This window comes from Syngnathoides biaculeatus, chromosome 16, assembly GCF_019802595.1.
Source record: "Syngnathoides biaculeatus isolate LvHL_M chromosome 16, ASM1980259v1, whole genome shotgun sequence".
Classification (NCBI taxonomy): Eukaryota; Metazoa; Chordata; class Actinopteri; order Syngnathiformes; family Syngnathidae; genus Syngnathoides; species Syngnathoides biaculeatus.
The window spans coordinates 23635303-23653691 of NC_084655.1; the positions used below are offsets into that span (position 1 = coordinate 23635303).

At 49.1% G+C, this 18389-nt stretch overlaps 1 protein-coding gene across 6 annotated transcripts in view; it reads left to right on the plus strand.

The window, feature by feature from the left end:
* Positions 1 to 18389, plus strand: part of baiap2a (BAR/IMD domain containing adaptor protein 2a) — a 58746-nt gene that overhangs the window by 11681 nt on the left and 28676 nt on the right. For all 6 annotated transcript variants that reach the window (XM_061845531.1, XM_061845533.1, XM_061845534.1 and 3 more), the window contains exons 2-3: positions 6313 to 6388; positions 10978 to 11064. In XM_061845531.1, the coding sequence (XP_061701515.1) occupies positions 6313 to 6388; positions 10978 to 11064 (163 nt within the window). The remainder of the gene's footprint in view (positions 1 to 6312; positions 6389 to 10977; positions 11065 to 18389) is intronic.

The window sequence follows — 18389 nt, forward strand, 5'->3', positions numbered from 1 at the left end:
AACTTGTCCTGCACTGTTAATAATTCAGTCAAACTCAGAGAAGATACTTCTCCCTCACTTACCTCCGAACGTACAGCCTTGTGTTTGTCGATATTGTCCACACTTAGTTGTACGTGCGCTCTTCCGCGAGCCGTAATCCATCGTAGCCACTTGCGCAACTGTCTTTTAGGCTTTGGAAAATGAATCAAGCTAGCAGGATGTCTTTCATCAGAATCGCACGTTCGCCGAGCGCATCTGAGGACCATTTCCTCCGTAACATGAACTTTTCCAAGCACCCGCTACTGACAACCAGCATTGCTTGTGGGACAAGACGCCGGCAGGGGCGTGTCAAGACAGTGCGGCTATTTCCGATTGGCTAATATTGTACGAGTGATTGACAGGTCGGAAAGGTCCATTCCGCTGGAGTGACGACGCATGTGGAGCTCAAATTTTTATCGCGCAGAGCGCAAAATCCAGTGATGGATTGTAATTTGAAAACTGCACAAATTGGGGTATTCATTATTCACGCTACCGCTTGATAGCCGCACACCTGCAGACAGCAACTCCCGATAATTACCCAGGAGCCTCTCTCCCTCTCTTTTTGCTCCCGTAGTCCACTCGGCCCATATAAATAATCCTTAATAACCTTCTCGCTGCTTTTTAATTGGCAACAGTCATAGCTGAAGTCCATCTCGCTGCGTGTTATTGTTATGAACGTCCTCGCAAGTCGCTCCGGGCAAACCGTGCCAAAGTCTCACTTCAACTTGAGTGGATCGAAGTTCCTTACTAGCTTTTTTGTTGTTGTCATGTGCATAATTGGACACATGCCATTAATCGATGGAGGCTTTAACGATTCGCTTTAATAACCGAGGAGAGCGCGCCGGCAAAAAAAAAAAAGCGCCTCGTAGGTAAACCCGCCGAGGAGTAATTGTTTGATTACGCCGGGCGCTGTAATATGATTTGCATGCTGTAGTCATCGCTTTTTAAAAATGTGTTCGGGATTCTGATTCTGATAAAGAAGCCGACGCACTAACCTGGACCCAAACTGCAAATAATGTCGGACACAACCGCGTCTCGTCTCGTAGTTTTGTCGTAAGTCCTTTTTGTCGTGTTGCAAAGACTTTTGCTGTTCTTTACATTGTACTATTTCTTTTATACTCTTGCGTGTTGAACGTTGACATTTTTCTGCCCTTTTTTTAAAACTTTTGGGACAATTTCACCACCATGTCACACACGGTCCGGGCGGCGACAGGTCAGGCGTTCTCTGTGTAAACGAAACCTTGCCATGGCAAACGGCGAAACCGAGCAAATATGGTTGACGTGTTTTTTTCACTGGAGCGATTGACAGCCAAGTGTGAAGCGGCTGGGGTGAGAATCGGCACCTCCAAATCCGAGACGATGGTCCTCAGTCGGGAAAGCGTGACGTGCCCTCTCCAGGTCGGGGATGAGATCCTGGCCCAAGTGGAGGAGTTCAAGTATCTTGGGGTCTTGGTCACGAGTGAGGGGAAAAAGCAGGAGATGGACGGACGGATTGGCGCAGCATCTGCAGTAACGCGGACTTTGTATCGGTCCGTTGTGGTAAAGACGAAAGGCAAAGGTCTCAATTTACCAGTCGATCTCCGTTCCTAACCTCACCTATGGGTACGAACTGAAATGAGTTTCCTCCCCAGGTTGTCCGGGCTCTCCCTTCGAGAACCGGTGAGAAGCTCGGTCAACCGGGAGGAGCTCAGTCTCCAGCCGCTGCTCCTCCGCATCGAGAGGAGCCAGATGAGGCGGCTGGGGCATCTGATTCGGGTGCCTCCCGGACGCCTCCCTGGTGTGGTGTTCCGGCCATGTCCCGCTGGAAAGAGATCCCGGGGACGACCCAGGACACGCTGGAGAGACCTTGTCTCTCGGCGGGCTTGGGAACGCCTCGGGATCCCTCCGGAAGAGCTGGAAAAGTGGCTGGGGAAAAGTCTGAATATCCCTGCTGAAACTACTTCCCCCGCGACCCGACCTGGCAAAGCCATAGATAATGGATGGATGGAGGGATGTGCAAATTGGGGATAAATTCCTTATGAGCTTGCCCAAAGCAACATAATTAGAGGGACCGGAAATTACTACAACCTCAAATTAACGTTATGTTAGAAAACTATGACAACTGCAGCGCTAAAAGGAAAACGGTCGACGCGTCTTTCAGCATGCTGCAACTTCCAAGCCGAGAATAACGTCGCACGTGCCGCTCGGAAGAATGTGTGGACGACGACGGCGAGAAGAAACGGATACGAGGGCAAGATGTGTGCCCGATCGGGTGCGACGATTCCCAACAGTCGGCGTCAGCCGCTGTTTGAAGCCCACTTTGCATGTCGTTACCACTCGCGACTCATTTGCATTGCGTGTTTCGCACGGGCGCTCGTCGGGGCGACCTCCTTTCGATTCCGGGAAAAGAAGGTCGAGGCTGAGCGCTGGATGCCGACCGTCGTGCGAACGCTGTTTGGAAAGTGCGTCGCGTCGCGCTGGAAATAAGTGTCAGACGCTTTTTTTTAATCGTCTGTGTTTGAGCTCGTGTGCAGTACGAGACTTCAGCGCAGTTAAAGTGAGAGGAGGAGTTTCAGTTTGAAAGGTCAAAGAGGTGTCAAATGGAAAAGTAGCGCGATGTCGCCATCTTGGCGCCAAGGAAAAATGTTGAAGTGAGGTGAAGAGATTCAATTTAAAAGGGAAAAGTCACGCTTCTTGTAACATCTGTCACCAACTCCATATTTTTAGGGGTCAATATTTTTCATTTTCGCATTTTCTTTGGCATTTTTTCCCCCCCTTTAAACCTCAAATAGAAGTCGTGGTGATGGAGGCATGACGAAGCCCCCCCCACATCTTCTCTACTTTTCTCATGGATCATTAACGTCACTCCGGTCTTTCTTTCTCTCTGCGGGCCCATTTTCCCAATTAGCCGCCACAATTAGGCTAACAATGTAGCACACGAGAAGTGGGATGGCAAATTTAGCCCGGATGACGGCAGAAACTCGCCCCCCCCCCCCCCTTGCGGCGACGTCTCATCTCCTCAGGAAAGGCTCTGTAATGGGTGCACATGATATACGGTGTCTTTATCTGCCCTGTGACTGACTGGCGACCGGTTCAGGGCGTCCCGGAGTTAGCTGGGATCGGCTCCACCACTCCTGTGACCCTTGTGAGGATAAGCGATGGATGGATGGGGCCCGTGTGAAGGTCATTGTGAGAGCATGCGTTACTTGAAGTCGTCCAGTCGTGCGTCTTGTACCTTTTGGCTTGTTCAGTGGGAGCGTGTGCCGTAATGATGCAGCGTTATGTAATCCTCCCACTGCTTTAAAACGCCACCACTTGTTATTAGAAAAGGTTTTGGACGCGCGTGGGCGTCTGCACGACTGCGTATACACACGGACGCACGCACTCAGGGATTTGTGTGCGTTTCCTCGTCAATGTCCTCACGTCGGAATGAAGACTTCGGACATCGGACCTTTCGCCTTCGCGAGGTCACGAGGGAAGTCTTTTTATCTCGAAGGAAAAGCTTTTAGTGCGTTTCTCCTCCTGCGTCACTTCGACTTGTGACGGCGCTAATGGCTGAGCGGACGAGCGGAAACGCGACGGAGGCCGTGACGTTTGACTCCTTCCGATGATTTGCAGCCCGTCCTAAAAACGCCAAAGAGGGAACCTTGTTAGTTTTCAAATGATCCATCCAGCCATTTTCTTAGCCGCTTATCCTCTAAATTGTGGCGGGGAGCGCTGGAGCCTATCCCAGGTGTCAAGAGGCGGGGTACGCCATGAACTGGTCACCGGCCAATTGCAGGGCACATCGAGACAAACACCCGTACCCCCAATCACACCTATGGGCAGTTTAGAGTGTCTAATTAATGTTGCATGTTTTTGGGATGGGGGGGGGGGGACTGAGTGCCCACCCAGAGAAAACCCACGCAGGGACGCGGAGGACATGCAAACTCCGCATGGTCAAATCCGGGGCCTCAGAAATGTGAGGTCAATACTTTTACCAGCTCATCCACCGTGCTGCCTGTTTTCAAACGATATCTAGAAAATAATCGATATCAGTGCCAGGGATCTTATTGATTTTTTTTTTTTTTTTTAAATATGTGTTTCTTGTTTATTCAGTTTCCTTTTTTGGGTCAACTGACTGGTTTTGACAATCGCTTGTATCCCGTTGAAAATGTTCATGTTAGAGGCAGCTTACATGAACACCCGCCCCCTGGAAATCTTTGTGCAATTGTTATGAAATTTGGCAGACATAACGTTTTTTTTTTTTTTTATACCACCAAACTCTGAATCGGAAGCGATGAACAGCTATTGGTCCCCCTCCATTGAAGCATTTGGCGGTGGGGGGTGAAACACGAAGAGAAATAAAATCGCGATTCACGTGAATCTGCAGGGGCCAAAGTGCGAGTGTGCGGGCGTCGACTGCACAGCGTTAATGTGTAATGTTAATATTTAAGGTTTTTTTTTTTTAGCAATACTGGGAATCCTCGGGTTAAGTCGGTCTCGACCCGAGACGTTTCGACTTTACAACGCCTGTCCCCCGTCCGCCATTTTGTCTGGCTAATGCTCGTCCGTGTTTGTGCGCGCTTCGAATTTTTCGCCCTCCTTTTTAGATATTATCGCCCCAAATAAGGAAGCTGTGTCTGTTAGCGATGCTTCTGCAGCCAAACGAAAATCCATAACCATGGAAACCAAGCTCAAGGTCGTGAAAAGATTGGAGAAAGGAGAGACACCAACACCACCGAGGCTTCAGTCGGTCGACCGCGGTGAAAATTATTAAAGACAAAGTTTTGATTTTTAAATTCTGACTTTTATGGTGGAATCCGACATAAGTCGAAATTCGAGTTTAGGTCGCTCCTGTCGGAATGGATCTCAGTCGTAGACCGAGGACTTCCTCAAATCCTGCTCATCTCTTTGGCCTACTACTGGACTATCTTTGAAAGTTGGTCATTACAGTGATAGAGCGCAAAGTCTTTTGTTGGGTGCTTCTTGATGTTTCATAATAATAATAATCAAATGTCAAGCCTCCTGCTCATTTCGAGGCCATCTTTGAATTGTTGAGTTGAGTTTGAGCTTTTGACGTTCCGCTGGCGCCGATTGACGCGACTCGGGTGTGCGTGGCGTGACGCTGCCGTATTCCCTTTCTTTTGTCCGTGGTCTTGTTTGTCTTCAAACAGAATTTCTCCCCCCCCCTCAAAAGTTGCATTTGACGTTAAAACAAGAAAAGAGGCAATGGGCCGACAGCTGGTTCTTTCCGTCTAGGGGAGAAGAAAGCAGCAGCGACGCTGACGAAGCCGCCTCCTAATTACCTCCGACGCTTTGCATCCGAGTCTGCGCATTCCTCGGCTGATTTTTACGCCCTGTACCTGAACATAGCAGCACGGGGGTGCCTTTGAAGGCAACACAACACACGCTGTGGAGTTACACTCAACCGCATGCCTTTAATTTTTTTTTTTTTTTTTTTTTTTAATTCTCAGTAATTTCAGAATTAGCACAAGATAAAAGTGACCTGATAAAGCAGTTTAATTTTTCTTTGCTCTGATTTGTAAGTCAAAGTATTGAATCTCAAAGCTTCGCACGGTGGCAGCGCTTTCACCTCAACGCACTTCACAACGAGCAGCCGTTTGTCATTTTTCAAAAAGAGGCTTCAAGTTGTGGACGGCATCCCCCAGTTGATGTTTACTGTCAAATCAAAGATTAAAAAAAAGAAGAATAGCACATTGAAACGTGTAGGAGGGACTGTTTAGTGTTTATTTCATGCTCATGAACAATTGAAAATGCCATAGATTGGCAAACAAACGTCAGTGTTGCCGTGTTCTGACCCCGTAAGCAGCAGCTCTCTGAACCCAAACGGTGCAGCAACACAGCGAGAAAGCAACAACAATCACAGGCATATGTTCTTTATCCTCTGCATAGAGTGCCTCGTTGCTGTGGCTGACTGAGGAATGAGCACCTTTCATGTATATTCCTGTTTGTGTTATGCTGCCCTCAGTTGGCCAAGGTCCAATTTTGTAAATGTAGGCAAAAACTGTGCTTTTAAAGTTTTCTTTACCTTGTATTTATCTCATTACTATTTTTTTTTTTTTTTTTTTTTGTCTTTAATATTTTGAAGTTCTGGGCGGGACAGTTACAAAGCGTTGGCCTCACAGTTCTGAGGAATCTATCTATCTATCTATCTATCTAAAATATTCTTGTTGTTGTCGTATGACATGAAGCACTCGCTCACAGACGCATTTTCAGAAATGAGCAGATAATGAAGAAAGTTTGTTAAATATGGTTTTCATGTCCATCCCTCCTCCTCGATATTTATTTGGACCGCGATGTCTTCTCTTTCAGACCATCATGGAGCAGTTCAACCCCTGCTTACGGAACTTTGTTGCCATGGGGAAGACCTACGAGAAGGCCCTCGCCAGTAAGTCCATTTATTTCTCTCCGGAAGGTTCCGGGGCAGCTTTCTTTCTTTCTCCCGATACGATACGTCACCTTGTTTTTCTCCTCTTTTGTCTGACTCGCTCCCCGCCAAACGGGCAGCCCTCGGCTTTGTCACGTCATGTGCAGCTTGTGAATGTTTTTCCCCCTCTTTCGAGTCGTGGAGGTGGATTAAGAGGAACACAAAAAGGCCTCCAGTGTGAAGTGATGACAGTCCGCTGCGGGTGGACAAATTAATAAAGGCGAGCGCGTGGTCGTGCCGTCTCCTCTTTGTTAATTCGCCGACTGCGATACGTCCGCGCTCGCCGCCCTCGAATAAAAGCTTTAACGACCCACCCCCCACCCCGGCCGGGAGCTATCGTATGTTTTGTCCCCCCCCCCGACACATGTGATAACTAATCCAGGACACAGTGGGAGGATGGAGACAGACTGCCACGGACTCCCTGAGCTATTAAAGAGCCACTTTGCAAGATTTGCTCCACCTGAGGGGGGCTAAGAGGCTCTCATTTGCGAGGGGGAGGGGAGGGGGGGGGCGCAGTGGGACGGGAACCCTTGCGCCCTAACGGTGGGACGACCGGAAACGACCCTGCCCTTTGCTTGGTTACTGTTGAGAAGTGTAAAATGCAAAATATTAGTGAGTTTTGGACCAAGACGACTGACCAGCCCTCTCTTTACTATTACAGTCAACGGTGGGGGTAGGGGGGTGTAAATCGTTAGCTTTGTTGAGAAAGCCCTCACGTCGACGCCGAATCCTCGCGTCTCCAAAATGCCGTCTTTTCAGGTGCCCTAATTTCCGGCCTGCGGAGCCCACCTAATTATACGTTTGTAAAGGAAATACCGTTTGCTACGTACATAAGCCGCGAGTGCCTACGTTGAAACACAAGATTGTTACAAAGAAAGACGGTACACAGAAAGAGTTTTCAAAGTTTTAGTACCTTAGCTTAGCTTAACATAGCAACGACATGGTAGAGCGAACAGGACTGGTTAAAAAAAAAAAAAAAAAAAAAACAACCCTAAAACATACTGGTTTAAAAAAAAAAATCATACCGGTAAAAATCACTGAGACACGGCAGTAACACAGCAGCAACACGCTAGCACCGCACTAATGCTACCGCAGCGTTAACAAAAAAAAAAAAAAACATACCGGTAAAAGTGACTTCCTCAGCACATAAATTCCACCAGTCTCACTCTTACCTTTTCTGCTCGAGTGCCCCCTTGTGGCCGTTAGAAAATAAATGCACAAATTACGCATCACCGCATTAAGCCGCAAGCGTTTGACAGCGTGTGAAAATAGTCGCGGCTCATAGGCCGGAAATTACGGTAATAAAAAAAAAAAACGAAAGTGTCTTACACCGCAACACCCCAAAATCATATTTAATTGCTGATTTTCATTTGTCGTTGATTCAAAGGCTTGGAGACGTTGCTTGTTGACGTCGTCCACGTCTCCGTCTGCACTCCGGAAGACCGCTGACCGAACAAAAAGCCTCCCAGCACAAACGACATCGTGCTCAACTCAAAGTCACAAATGACGCCATAAATAAAACGTTGAGCTGACTCGGCAGCGTTATTGTCGCAAATGAATGTGTACGCGCTGAGTTGTTTGGCAGACGCGCTTCCATCCGCGCTGAAGCGTAGCAGCTATCCATTTTTGACAAAACGGCTCTGCTGAAATGTATCCAACCGAGTTTCACTCTTTATTGTCAAAAAATATAAAAACAGACTTTCAATCTAGCGGCCAGTTCAAGGCTCACGGCTCCCGCAAAGTTTTTCAGTTACTTTTCAGGCACTTCGAGTGTTCTCCAGTTGTCATCAACCATTTTAATTGCTTCATTTTGTGTAAGGATGACAGACAACATGGGGACCGATCGTTCATATGAGGTTGTGGGAAATATGTAATTGACCACACTTGCAGGACTTTAGCATGCATGGGGATTTTTGGGGGATTCATCCAACCCTGAGGCCTCCCCCGTCGCTTTATCAGCTGCTGTGTGATTGAATTTCTGGGGGCGTGGCTTAGCGAAAAGGTCCCTCGTCGTGCGTTGTACAACAACGCTTGGTCCAACTTAAAGGCCAAGTAATCCCTTCCATCTGTCTCTGGGAGCACTACGCACGTATCCGCACACACACAAAGTCGCACTACATCTGTCAGCAAGAAAGTAGCCTCGTAATCGATCCTGCTTATTTACGCTTTGGCTGTTATCTGCGTTCGCCACACGTGGTAGACCGTAATGGAGAGAAGTAATCGATTCATTTTCACCATATTTCATCAAATCGTGGCCTTCATTCTAATAGATGCTGTGCCCCAATGAAGCGTCGAATATATAAACGAAGCATCTTATTTTCCCCTCGCCAGGCCACTTGTTGGCGCCTGTAACCGATGTTAGCTTGTTGCGGTCGACGTCTTGACGGAAATTTACGATGAGCCGAAACTAAAAATCTTCAATATTTCAGCGTGGACCCAAACGTTTCCGAGTGTAATTATTGCGAGCTGGAAAAACGCAACAAAGAAAAACGATACCGTAATTTCCGGCCGTGACTTTTTTCACATGCTTTCAAACGTGCAGTTTATGCGGGGATGCAGCTAATTTGTGCGGTTTTTTTTTCTAACGGCCGCAAGGGGGCACTCAAGCGGGAAAGGTAAAAGACCGCTGGAATAGATGTGCCGGGGAACTGACTTTTACCGGCCATGTTAGTGCTGCGCTAGCGTTAGCTACTGGCATGTTTTTTTGTTTTGTTTTGTTTTGTTTTTACCGACCCTTTCAGCGCCGTTGCTAGCATTAGCGCAGGGCTCAGCAACCTTTTTTAAGCCGAGGGATACTTCGTGAGCGCCGATCGTATGAAGGGCGATGTGACCTGTTTGCGGCAAATTTCATACTCAGTTCATTACACGTACATAATTTTTTTTTTTGTTTTGTTTTCATTTATTGTAGTAAATGACGTTACAGGTATTTTAAAACTTTTAATTCACGTAAGATTCAGAATTTGAAGCACAAATAATAATAACATTTTGTGGCCTATGCTATTTTTAGAACATACCTCGCGGGCTAGCATTCGCCCGCGGGCACCACGTTGGTGACCCCTCCATTAGTGTTAGCGCTGTGCTAGCGTTAGCGTTAAACTCTTTCTGTTTATTGTCTTTCTTTGTAAGCATCTCGTGTTTCAGTGTGGGAACTTGCGGCTTTGTACCAAATATTATGTTTAAAAATGTACTGGGTGAGGCTTATAAACCGGTGCGCTCTGTTGGTCGGGAATTTCGGTAACTAAAAGAAGTGAGTTGCCTGCGGGGCTTGTGAGGGGAAAAATGCCGGCAGGCAAAAGGACACAAAATGTCACTCGGGGCGATGTTGGAATCGCTTACCGAACACTAGAACCGCTCCGATTGGCTCAGCCGGCACACGTGACTCCGTAACGCCATCTGCCTCAAGCCCCGAATAAAATAGAGATTAACAACTTGCGTCGCACCTTTGGGGGAGAAAAAGAACAAACGGGGCGTCAGAGGTCATAAATTAAGATGGCCCGCGTCCTCGCCGGACTCACCGGGCCGCCCCCAGGCTGTGTTATGAAGTAAATCAACCCTTCCGGCTTCCTGCCCGCGAGCACGCATGAGGTCCTCGTGGCCCGTTCAAGAAAAAGGTGCGATCGCAGATGTCAAAACAAGACGTTATCCGGCGGAAATCGCTCGGGCGGGAACGGCCCGGATGCTCGGATTGCTTCTGGTTTAGCCGCAATGCAGCGCAACTCCTGACGGACGCGACGAGGGTCCACGCAACCATGTGAGGCGGGTCATAATTCAATACACAAACCGGCGCCGTCATAAAACCTTTATTCGCTCTCTCGTTCATTACTGTCAAACAGGTGAACGTCTCAAATCACAATACGATTTCAAACATGAACTTTCATGCAAGAATAAACTCAAATAAAACATACTCTCTTTTTAAGTGAGACGCTTATTAGCATAGCACAACCATAGAAGTAGCCTCCCCGTCTGCGGCTAGCAAGAGAAGCTAACGTAGCTGTCTCTATCTTTATCGCCATATCTCGGCAAATAAATAATAAGAAATTGCAAAAGGTTGACATATCAGAATCAGCTTTAATGGCCAAGTGTGTAACAACGCACAAGGAATTTGTCTCTGGCAGTCGCCAGTCGAACGACGTTCACGTTGAGTACTCAGAAGAAGTATAAAAACTAACCGTACGGTGTTCTGTAACTTCCTCCTGCTGTAACCGAAGATCGTTGAACTTTGCATACTTGGCTTTGGATTCTCTACAATATTTGCGACACGATCAACTCATTTCCCTCCGAATTATAGATTCAATCTCGGAAGAAACGGAAAATTGTTTGGTAGGCCCCTGCGAGCGCAAAAACGACCTGCCGTGAAATAATGATCTCATCGCAATCAAACGAGACGGGAACAATCACGCGGCGGCGTCAAATCACTTGTTTGTCTTCCCGATGAGAAGCTGAGAGGAAGGAAGGTTTTTTTTTTTTTTTTTTTTTTCTTCTTTTTTGCCAAAACGGTTTTGTTTTCAAACTCACCGAGCGTGCTGCTTTTTCGCCCTCCTCATGCGCAGATGTGACGTTTGCTGCCAAAGGCTACTTTGACGCTCTGGTGAGGATGGGCGAGCTGGCCAGCGAGAGTCAAGGATCCAAAGACTTGGGTGAGTTTTTTTTTTTTTTTTATACCTATACGGGGATCGGGCGAGCAACCGTTTTGGGGAACCGAATTCAAAACGAATCCCCGCACGCCTCCGTTTGAAACGGAACTCAAATCCACTCCAGTCCTGTAGGTGGCAATAATGCTCGTTACCAAGTTGGTGCCAACTGTCACGTTGGAATGGAAGTAGGCGTAGGCGTGGTGGGCCAGCTGGAAAGCGTTGGCCTCACAGTTCTGAGGTCCCGGGTTCAATCCCGGCCCCGCCTGTGTGGAGTTTGCATGTTCTCCATGCACTCCGGTTTCCTCCCACATGCCAAAAACATGCAACATTGTTTGGACACTCTAAATTGCCCGTAGGTGTGAATGGGGGTGCGGCTGTTTGTCTCGATGTGCCCTGCGATTGGCTGGCAAACAGTTCAAGGTGTACCCCGCCTCCTGCCCGTTGACAGCTGGCATAGGCTCCAGCACTCCTTGCGACACTCGTGAGGATGAGCAGCTAAGAAAATGGATGGATGGAATTAGACTGTAATGGGAAAAATTTGGAAAATTGTTACTGCTCTTCCAGTGAGTGTGCGGTGTACTCAAGATGAGCAAAACAGGAAACCAAACACACACACACACACACCATCCGATCACTTGTTGTAGTGCCACGACTGACCTGTGAGAGGCAGCGCGGCGCCATATTGCATCCAGAGTGGCAGAAAATGTCAAGAAGAAGAAAGAGTAGGAGGGGAACAAATGGAAGCGACGCAATCTGTCAGCTTGTCTTGACAGCTGCTACTTTGGAGTTGTGGCGAACGACAAGCCAAAGGCCCGATCATAAATATTGAACGCGTTTTTTTACAGTTGCGATCTTTGGCCCCAACCACTTTTCAAGCAGATAGGTGGGGGGGGGGGGGGAAGAGACACTTGTTAACACACCCCACACTGCAGGATAACCGCGAAAAAATAATCTTTTAGGGTTATTTTGACAAACCTCCATGAATCGCGCCTTTGCTGACTGATCCAGCAGCAAAGTGCTCAAATTTGGCCCAAAAATCAGGATTCGTCGCCCTCACTTTGCGTGTATTTTTTATTCTTTAAAAAAAAAAACCCACTTGAAGTTCTAATATTGTAATATTTCATATTCAACCTTTGGGCCTTTGTTCAGAAGTGTGACTCATCATTGGCCTCTGGTGTGTTAAACAACTCCCTAAATGTTGTTTTTTGAGCTTGTTTTGAAATACAAATTCCGTAGTTGCCAGGGTGGCGATTTTCGTCCTTCACCGATTTCGTAGCGGCCCACTCGGCACACATCCCGACAGGCCTTTTTTCCGGTGTTGTGAGGTAGCAAAATATGGCTTCTTCCTCAAGCGGTATTACGTTGTAACGGCGCGAGTGAATCACGAAGTCCGTTGTTGTCGTGGCTGCTTTCAGCAACTCAACCGATTCCTGGCGGGACCCGGCGTGTCAATTAGCGAGTTTGAGGTCAGCGGCGGGGACGACGGCTTCTGCGTCTCGGGAGTGACGGACGCCGTTTGAAAAGAATCCTCCGCTCGTTTGTGCGCGCAAGACCCCGTTTGGGGAAACAATAGAACGTCGCCATCCGGATCTTCGATTCAAATCTCTTCCCCTGCTTTGCTCTCTTTCCGTCCTGGCGCAAGCTCGGATACCAATTGCGGGTTTTCCCAATGTGCGGGATCGTGTACGAACCGGCAGGGCGCGCGTGATCGGACTTGCAGGTTCAGCCTTCTGTGCTGTGTGGCGCAAAAGTCGGGAGGAGCGAAAAGTGACTCCCAAATGCCGCCCGGAGGGAAGCAGCGCCGAGGAACAGGATATTCAAATGACTCATTCTCCGGGACAAAAGACTCCTCTTCTCCGTCGTTTTTTGCTCCCAACGACTTTGAGTGAATCATTGCACTTTTTTTTTTTTTTTTTTTGTGTTTGTCTGTTCCAAAACTGTGGAAACGGGATGTACGTTTTTATGTTCCCGCCTCGAGGTCGATGGCGTAACACGGGGCGCCGCGTTCCAACCCGAGCTCGCGATGGGAGGCGCCCAGCCGCCGCTTCGCTTTCCCGTCCGACCTGTTGGGGCTGAAATCGAGTAAACGCGGAGATACGCCCCGTGTGCGGCGGCACCGCGGCCTGGCGGTCGCCACCTCGATGGCGCTTTCGGGCCCGTTCGGATCGCCGTCGCTATCGGGGAAGGAATCTTTCTCAAGGGCACGCGAACACGAAGCCACCGCCGGCTGCAGGATCCGACCATATTTGGGCGGCCGTAATCCAATTTGAGGGCGCTTACGCCGATGAAAACATTTCCATAAACGTCAGTAAACAGACTAACTAGCGAGCCGCTCCGCCGACGCGGGCGACGACGGCTCGGGGAATCCGATGCGTAATATTCAGCGTGGCCGTCTTGGATTTCGTGCTTCGTGCACGTATCCATCTTCTTTTGGAAATGATTCTCGTGATTTCACTTGTGTGCGTTTCCGCAGTCCGAGCGCTCTTTTCATCCACTCGTGTCTCACCAGCGCCGCAGCTCCGCTCTTGTGCCCACGCGTCCTCCCCCTCGTCCTCCTCCGGTCGGGCTAATCACCGCCTGTCACTCTGCCCCCCCCCCGCCGGAGCTGCTTTGTGCATTCCTCGGCGGCCGCTCTCGTTTCTATTCCCCCGCCGCGAAGATGCCAGCGTGAATTTACGGCCGAGAAGTCCCGTCTGTCGGTCCGAGTGCACGTTTCAACTCCATCCTGAAATTCTTTTGTTTTCGTGAGATGACCCCCACCCCATCCCCTGCTCCCCCCCCCACCCATCAGCGGCCATTTCACTCTTTCTCACCTTGTTTATAACGACTGTGGGTTATTTCTATTATAACAAGTTTTTTTTTTTTCTCCGCACTGCACGGCAGGCCGGCTCCATCGGTCTTGAGGTGCCGTAGCTTCAGAGGATCCGGGTTCGATCCCGGCCCCGCCTGTGTGGAGTTTGCATGTTCTCCGCGCGCCTGCGTGGCTTTTCTCCGGGTGGGCACTCCGGAGTCCTCCCGCATCCCCAAAAACATGCAACATTAATTGGAGTCTCTAAATTGCCCCGAGGTGTGATTGTGAGCGCGGCTGTTTGTCTCCAGGTGTCCTGTGATTGGCCGGCGACCTGTTCAGGGTGTACCCCGCCTCCTGGCCACCACCCTCGTGAGGATAAGCGGCAAAAAAATGATGGCTATATAGAATGTATGTTTTTTTTTTGGGGGTGGGGGTGATGCTTGCAAGCTGGCGGGGCTTTGTTTTGTACATGAATGCCAACCTGGTGTTTTTGTTTTTCCCTTGCCTTGAAAATGTCGGGCAGCGCTCGCAATCGGGCCTCCCCTGCCAGACGGCGTCCAATCAACAAGTCGGGCAACGGCGTTAATTGCGAGGTGGCGCCGGCATGCGTGCGATTCCGTCCGTCTCTCTTGGGAAGTCGCACGCAGCCTGACCGAGACAAACGTTGGGAGGAAATAAAAGGCACAGGCACGGGCGACCGAAATCATTCTTCTGCCGAGGATCCCCAAACTGAAGCGTCGGTACGTGATCGCCCTCCGGGCGCTGCGCAAGATTAAAAATTTAATGGACACCCCCCCCCCCTCCCCCTCCATCATAATCACCAAAACCAGCAATTTAAACTGTAACTTTTTATGTGCTGCGTTGGTTGATTTGCACTTTTGCGTCACGTCAAAACATGACCGAAAACATTTTGTTTCTATATAATCACGTTACATATTTGGCCAGAAACTACAATGTTTATTGCATCTCTACAAGCTAGCTAATTTTGACTTCATTTTGTGATGAATACTAGCTTATGAAGATGGAATGAAGCCAACATTGTAACTTGAAATAACATAATAAGAGGACTGCTGGTTAGCTTGCGTTTTTCAATGAAACGTCTGAAAAAGCAAAACGTCCACATGCAGCCATGATAGTTAGTCACTTTCTAGCAATCGTGAGCAAACTTTTGCGCCTCCTTAAGATACTGAGAAAATGAAAATAATTCTTCCTTGACACTGACTACGCCGCAGGCCACAGTTTGTAGACCCCTGCAGTAAAATGGTGCTTGTCCCCCCCTACCGACTGGATTTGGGACAAGATTTTTTTTCCCCTGCGACGGACTGTGCAGCCATCCATGGTGTACTTGTTTTGGACTTTGGCCGACAGAACCGATCGATCCAGGAAATTTGGAAGGGGTTGGGCGAATGCTTGTGAGGCTTCGGGGCAGTCGCGTTGATTTTTGCCGTGGCCTGGGCTTCCTCCTCCTCCTCCTCCAGCACCTGTCCCCGTTTAAACGGGAGCATCGGCGCTCTTTTCTTAGCTTTCCGCCGCCGCCGCCGTCCCCAGGGCCCCCGCCTTCCCCTCTTTGCTCTATTTCCGAGCTGCGCGCCGCATCGCGGGAAAACGCCGCCTCGCGTCGGCGCTCGTTCACGCTGCCCTCCGTTGGTACGCGGCTGAACTCGCCTCCTCCCGATGGCGCAAAAGCGCACTTTGTCAGCGTTTCTGCCATCGTCACCTCGGGCGTGCAAAGTGCCGTCCGACCGGCGCGTTCACATTGTTTTGTTTTCTTTTTTTTTTTTTTTTTTTTTGGGGGGGGGGGGGGGGGGGATCTGCTCAAATACTTGCATGTGTGTTTTGCAGGCGTATGCGCTTCGTGTGGGGATTGGACTGACTACCGGGGACAAAAAGCAAACATGACAGCAACGCAATTTGCTCATCGTGTATTGGGTTGTATGATCCCTAATAGTGTAACATTTCAATTGTGAAACGTCACTTATGAAAGGAAAACATTTTCAAACCGTTCCCAATTTCTTCAACAATTCAGTGACTTGGTTTGCTCCGAATACCTCGAGCATAAAGAATTTGTGACTATTTACTCAGGGCGTGGCCTTGCCTCATGCAAGTAAGCGACCATATGCCCCGCCCAATATCCTGCTGCAATGACGAGTCGGGCTTATGTTACCATGACTACGGGGGGGGGGGGGGCGTAGCCTGAGGCTGAAGTTCTAAAATTCTTTTGACCAAAAATGTGTCAGTAAAAACAGTAACACCATTTTTACCAGTGTGGGCGAGCAGTCCTTTTGCTACGCTGCGTGTATGTGGCACATGGACACATCGCCAAGCGGAAATACTTCCGCTACTCGATCAACAACTTCGCCGAGCGAGACCTCATGATACTGCTTTTGTCTGTTTCTTTCGGCTTGTCCCGTTATTGGACTTAAGTAGGTGTACCTAATAACATGTCCATCTGCACAGTCGAGCACAAAAAGTCACGCGCGTAAAATTTGTTACGAGTAGAAATACATAAATATTGAAAGGCGTCGCTTATTTTGTGTAGTCTTCATCAATGTTCCCTCGAAGTGAACCACATCCTGACATCTTTTTTTTTTTTTTTTCCCAACCTCCTTCTACTTCCTAGTTTACCTGACACCACCCCCCTCTGCTCTTAAAGGGGTACACTCATAATTACAAACAGAGCACACACCCGCAACTTTATATCTGCGGGCATGACTGACCAGACCCGTACATTTTTCAAATGTGAGCGACTGTATATGCACGTGTATTATTCCGTGCTGTATGATACATACATCTTAAATTATGTATCCCAATTGCAGTTGTGCCCTCCGCACACTCTTTGAAATGCTTTTGACATGACGCTGTCTTCATGTTGAAGGCTGACAAAGGCAAGCGTTGTCGGTCCAGCACGCTCGCATGCACACGATTCCTGATGAAAATTTCCACCTCTACTTTGCCCCCCTCGTGTCTCTCGCTCCCTTCTCATTTCTCCTCCGTGTTTGTCAAATCGATGGCGCCGTATGTCGTTGTCGTGAACACTGCGAGGTGGCTGTTGTTGTGCGGTAGTTAAAGTTGGACTCGCGGGACGCGGCCTCCGTCGTCTCGTGCCGGCTTTCTTCCGAGGGGCGACCAGGTGCTGTTCGTGGACTGCCTGCCCCGTTTTCCACACTTTCCCCCCCAGTTTTGAAGCGGACTCCAGCCGTCTCCTCCCGCTCTCAGGACACCCTTTTCCTTCTCGTCCTTTTACCTAATTTCCCCCCGACGTGTTCAATGATTTCCTGTTTTTTTTTTTTTTTTTCCTCCAAGTAAGGCATTCCGAGGATTTTGCACGCCGCAACCGAAAGCGTCCCGCCGGTTTCAAGGAAATCGTTTGCATTCAGAAAGTCCAGTTTGGTCCTAATCCCCGTAATCCTGTTGCGAGTAGGAAGGGGGGGGGGGGACGCCAAATTCCTAAATGAATAACTTCATATTACCACAAGTCGCATGACACTTTGAACTGTTTTGAAAGTATTTACACCGGCGGACCGCATCCGTCTCGGTTTAAACCGTCAACGCTGTTGTTTTTACTTTTTTTGTGTGCGTGCAGAACTGCAGTCGGGTGATATGGCCTAAAATTGATATCCGACTATAAATGGAATCACTTCACAGTTATGCCAACGTAACGTGAAGTTTTTCCAATTCTAATACAAGTAAGTATCAAGTGTTTAAAGAGAAATTAATCCCAAAAGGAAGCCCTTGTTTTCAGGTCTGTAAAGAAAAATGTATTTCTCTTGAAGTCGATGCTGTTTGAAAAGTGTTTCAAACTTTGTTACCAGGAGATAACTTTTCCGAGCAAGTTCTGCGAGCGTAAAGGAGCGAGTGAATAATGTCGCTGTCACCCCTCCGAAATTTGGGCCGTCCCACTTGTCGCCTCGTTTCATGTCTGCCGTCATCTCCCCGCGACAACGCGGGACGAGAGTTCAGCCCGAGTTTATCACAAACGCGCGGCGGATGAAGGACGTTTCGCCGGCCGTGCGTCGTTGGGCGGAGATGAAAGAAGGGGGCTTTTCCAGACCCGGGCGTTCTGCTGCTTCCATGGCAACGTCGCGGGGAATCCGGCTCGAGGCTCGACCCTCGCCGGTGATCCGATCTCTTCTCTCTCCCCCCCCCCCCCCTTTCCATCTCACATTCTCTTCTTCTGCGGCTGCGTGGGTGCAGCGTGCCGCCGTCGTGCCCCCCACCCCTCCCGGGCTGCAGGTGCGCCTGAAAGGCACAAAGGAGGCCATTGTTTTCTCCAATTGTTTTGAGTTCAGCGGAAACTCAGACAAACGGTACGGCAGTGACAGATCTGGATGTTATGTAGGGTAGCGGATGTGCTGGAGCCCATCCCAGCTATCTTCAGGCGAAAGGTGGGGTACGCCCTGAACTGGTCGCCACAGCCAATCGCAGCACACTTAGGACCTGACAACCATTCACGTTCATACCGAGAGGCAATTCAGTCCCTCCGATCAATGCGTGTTTTTGGGATGTGGGAGGAAACGGGAGTGCTGTGGAGAAAACC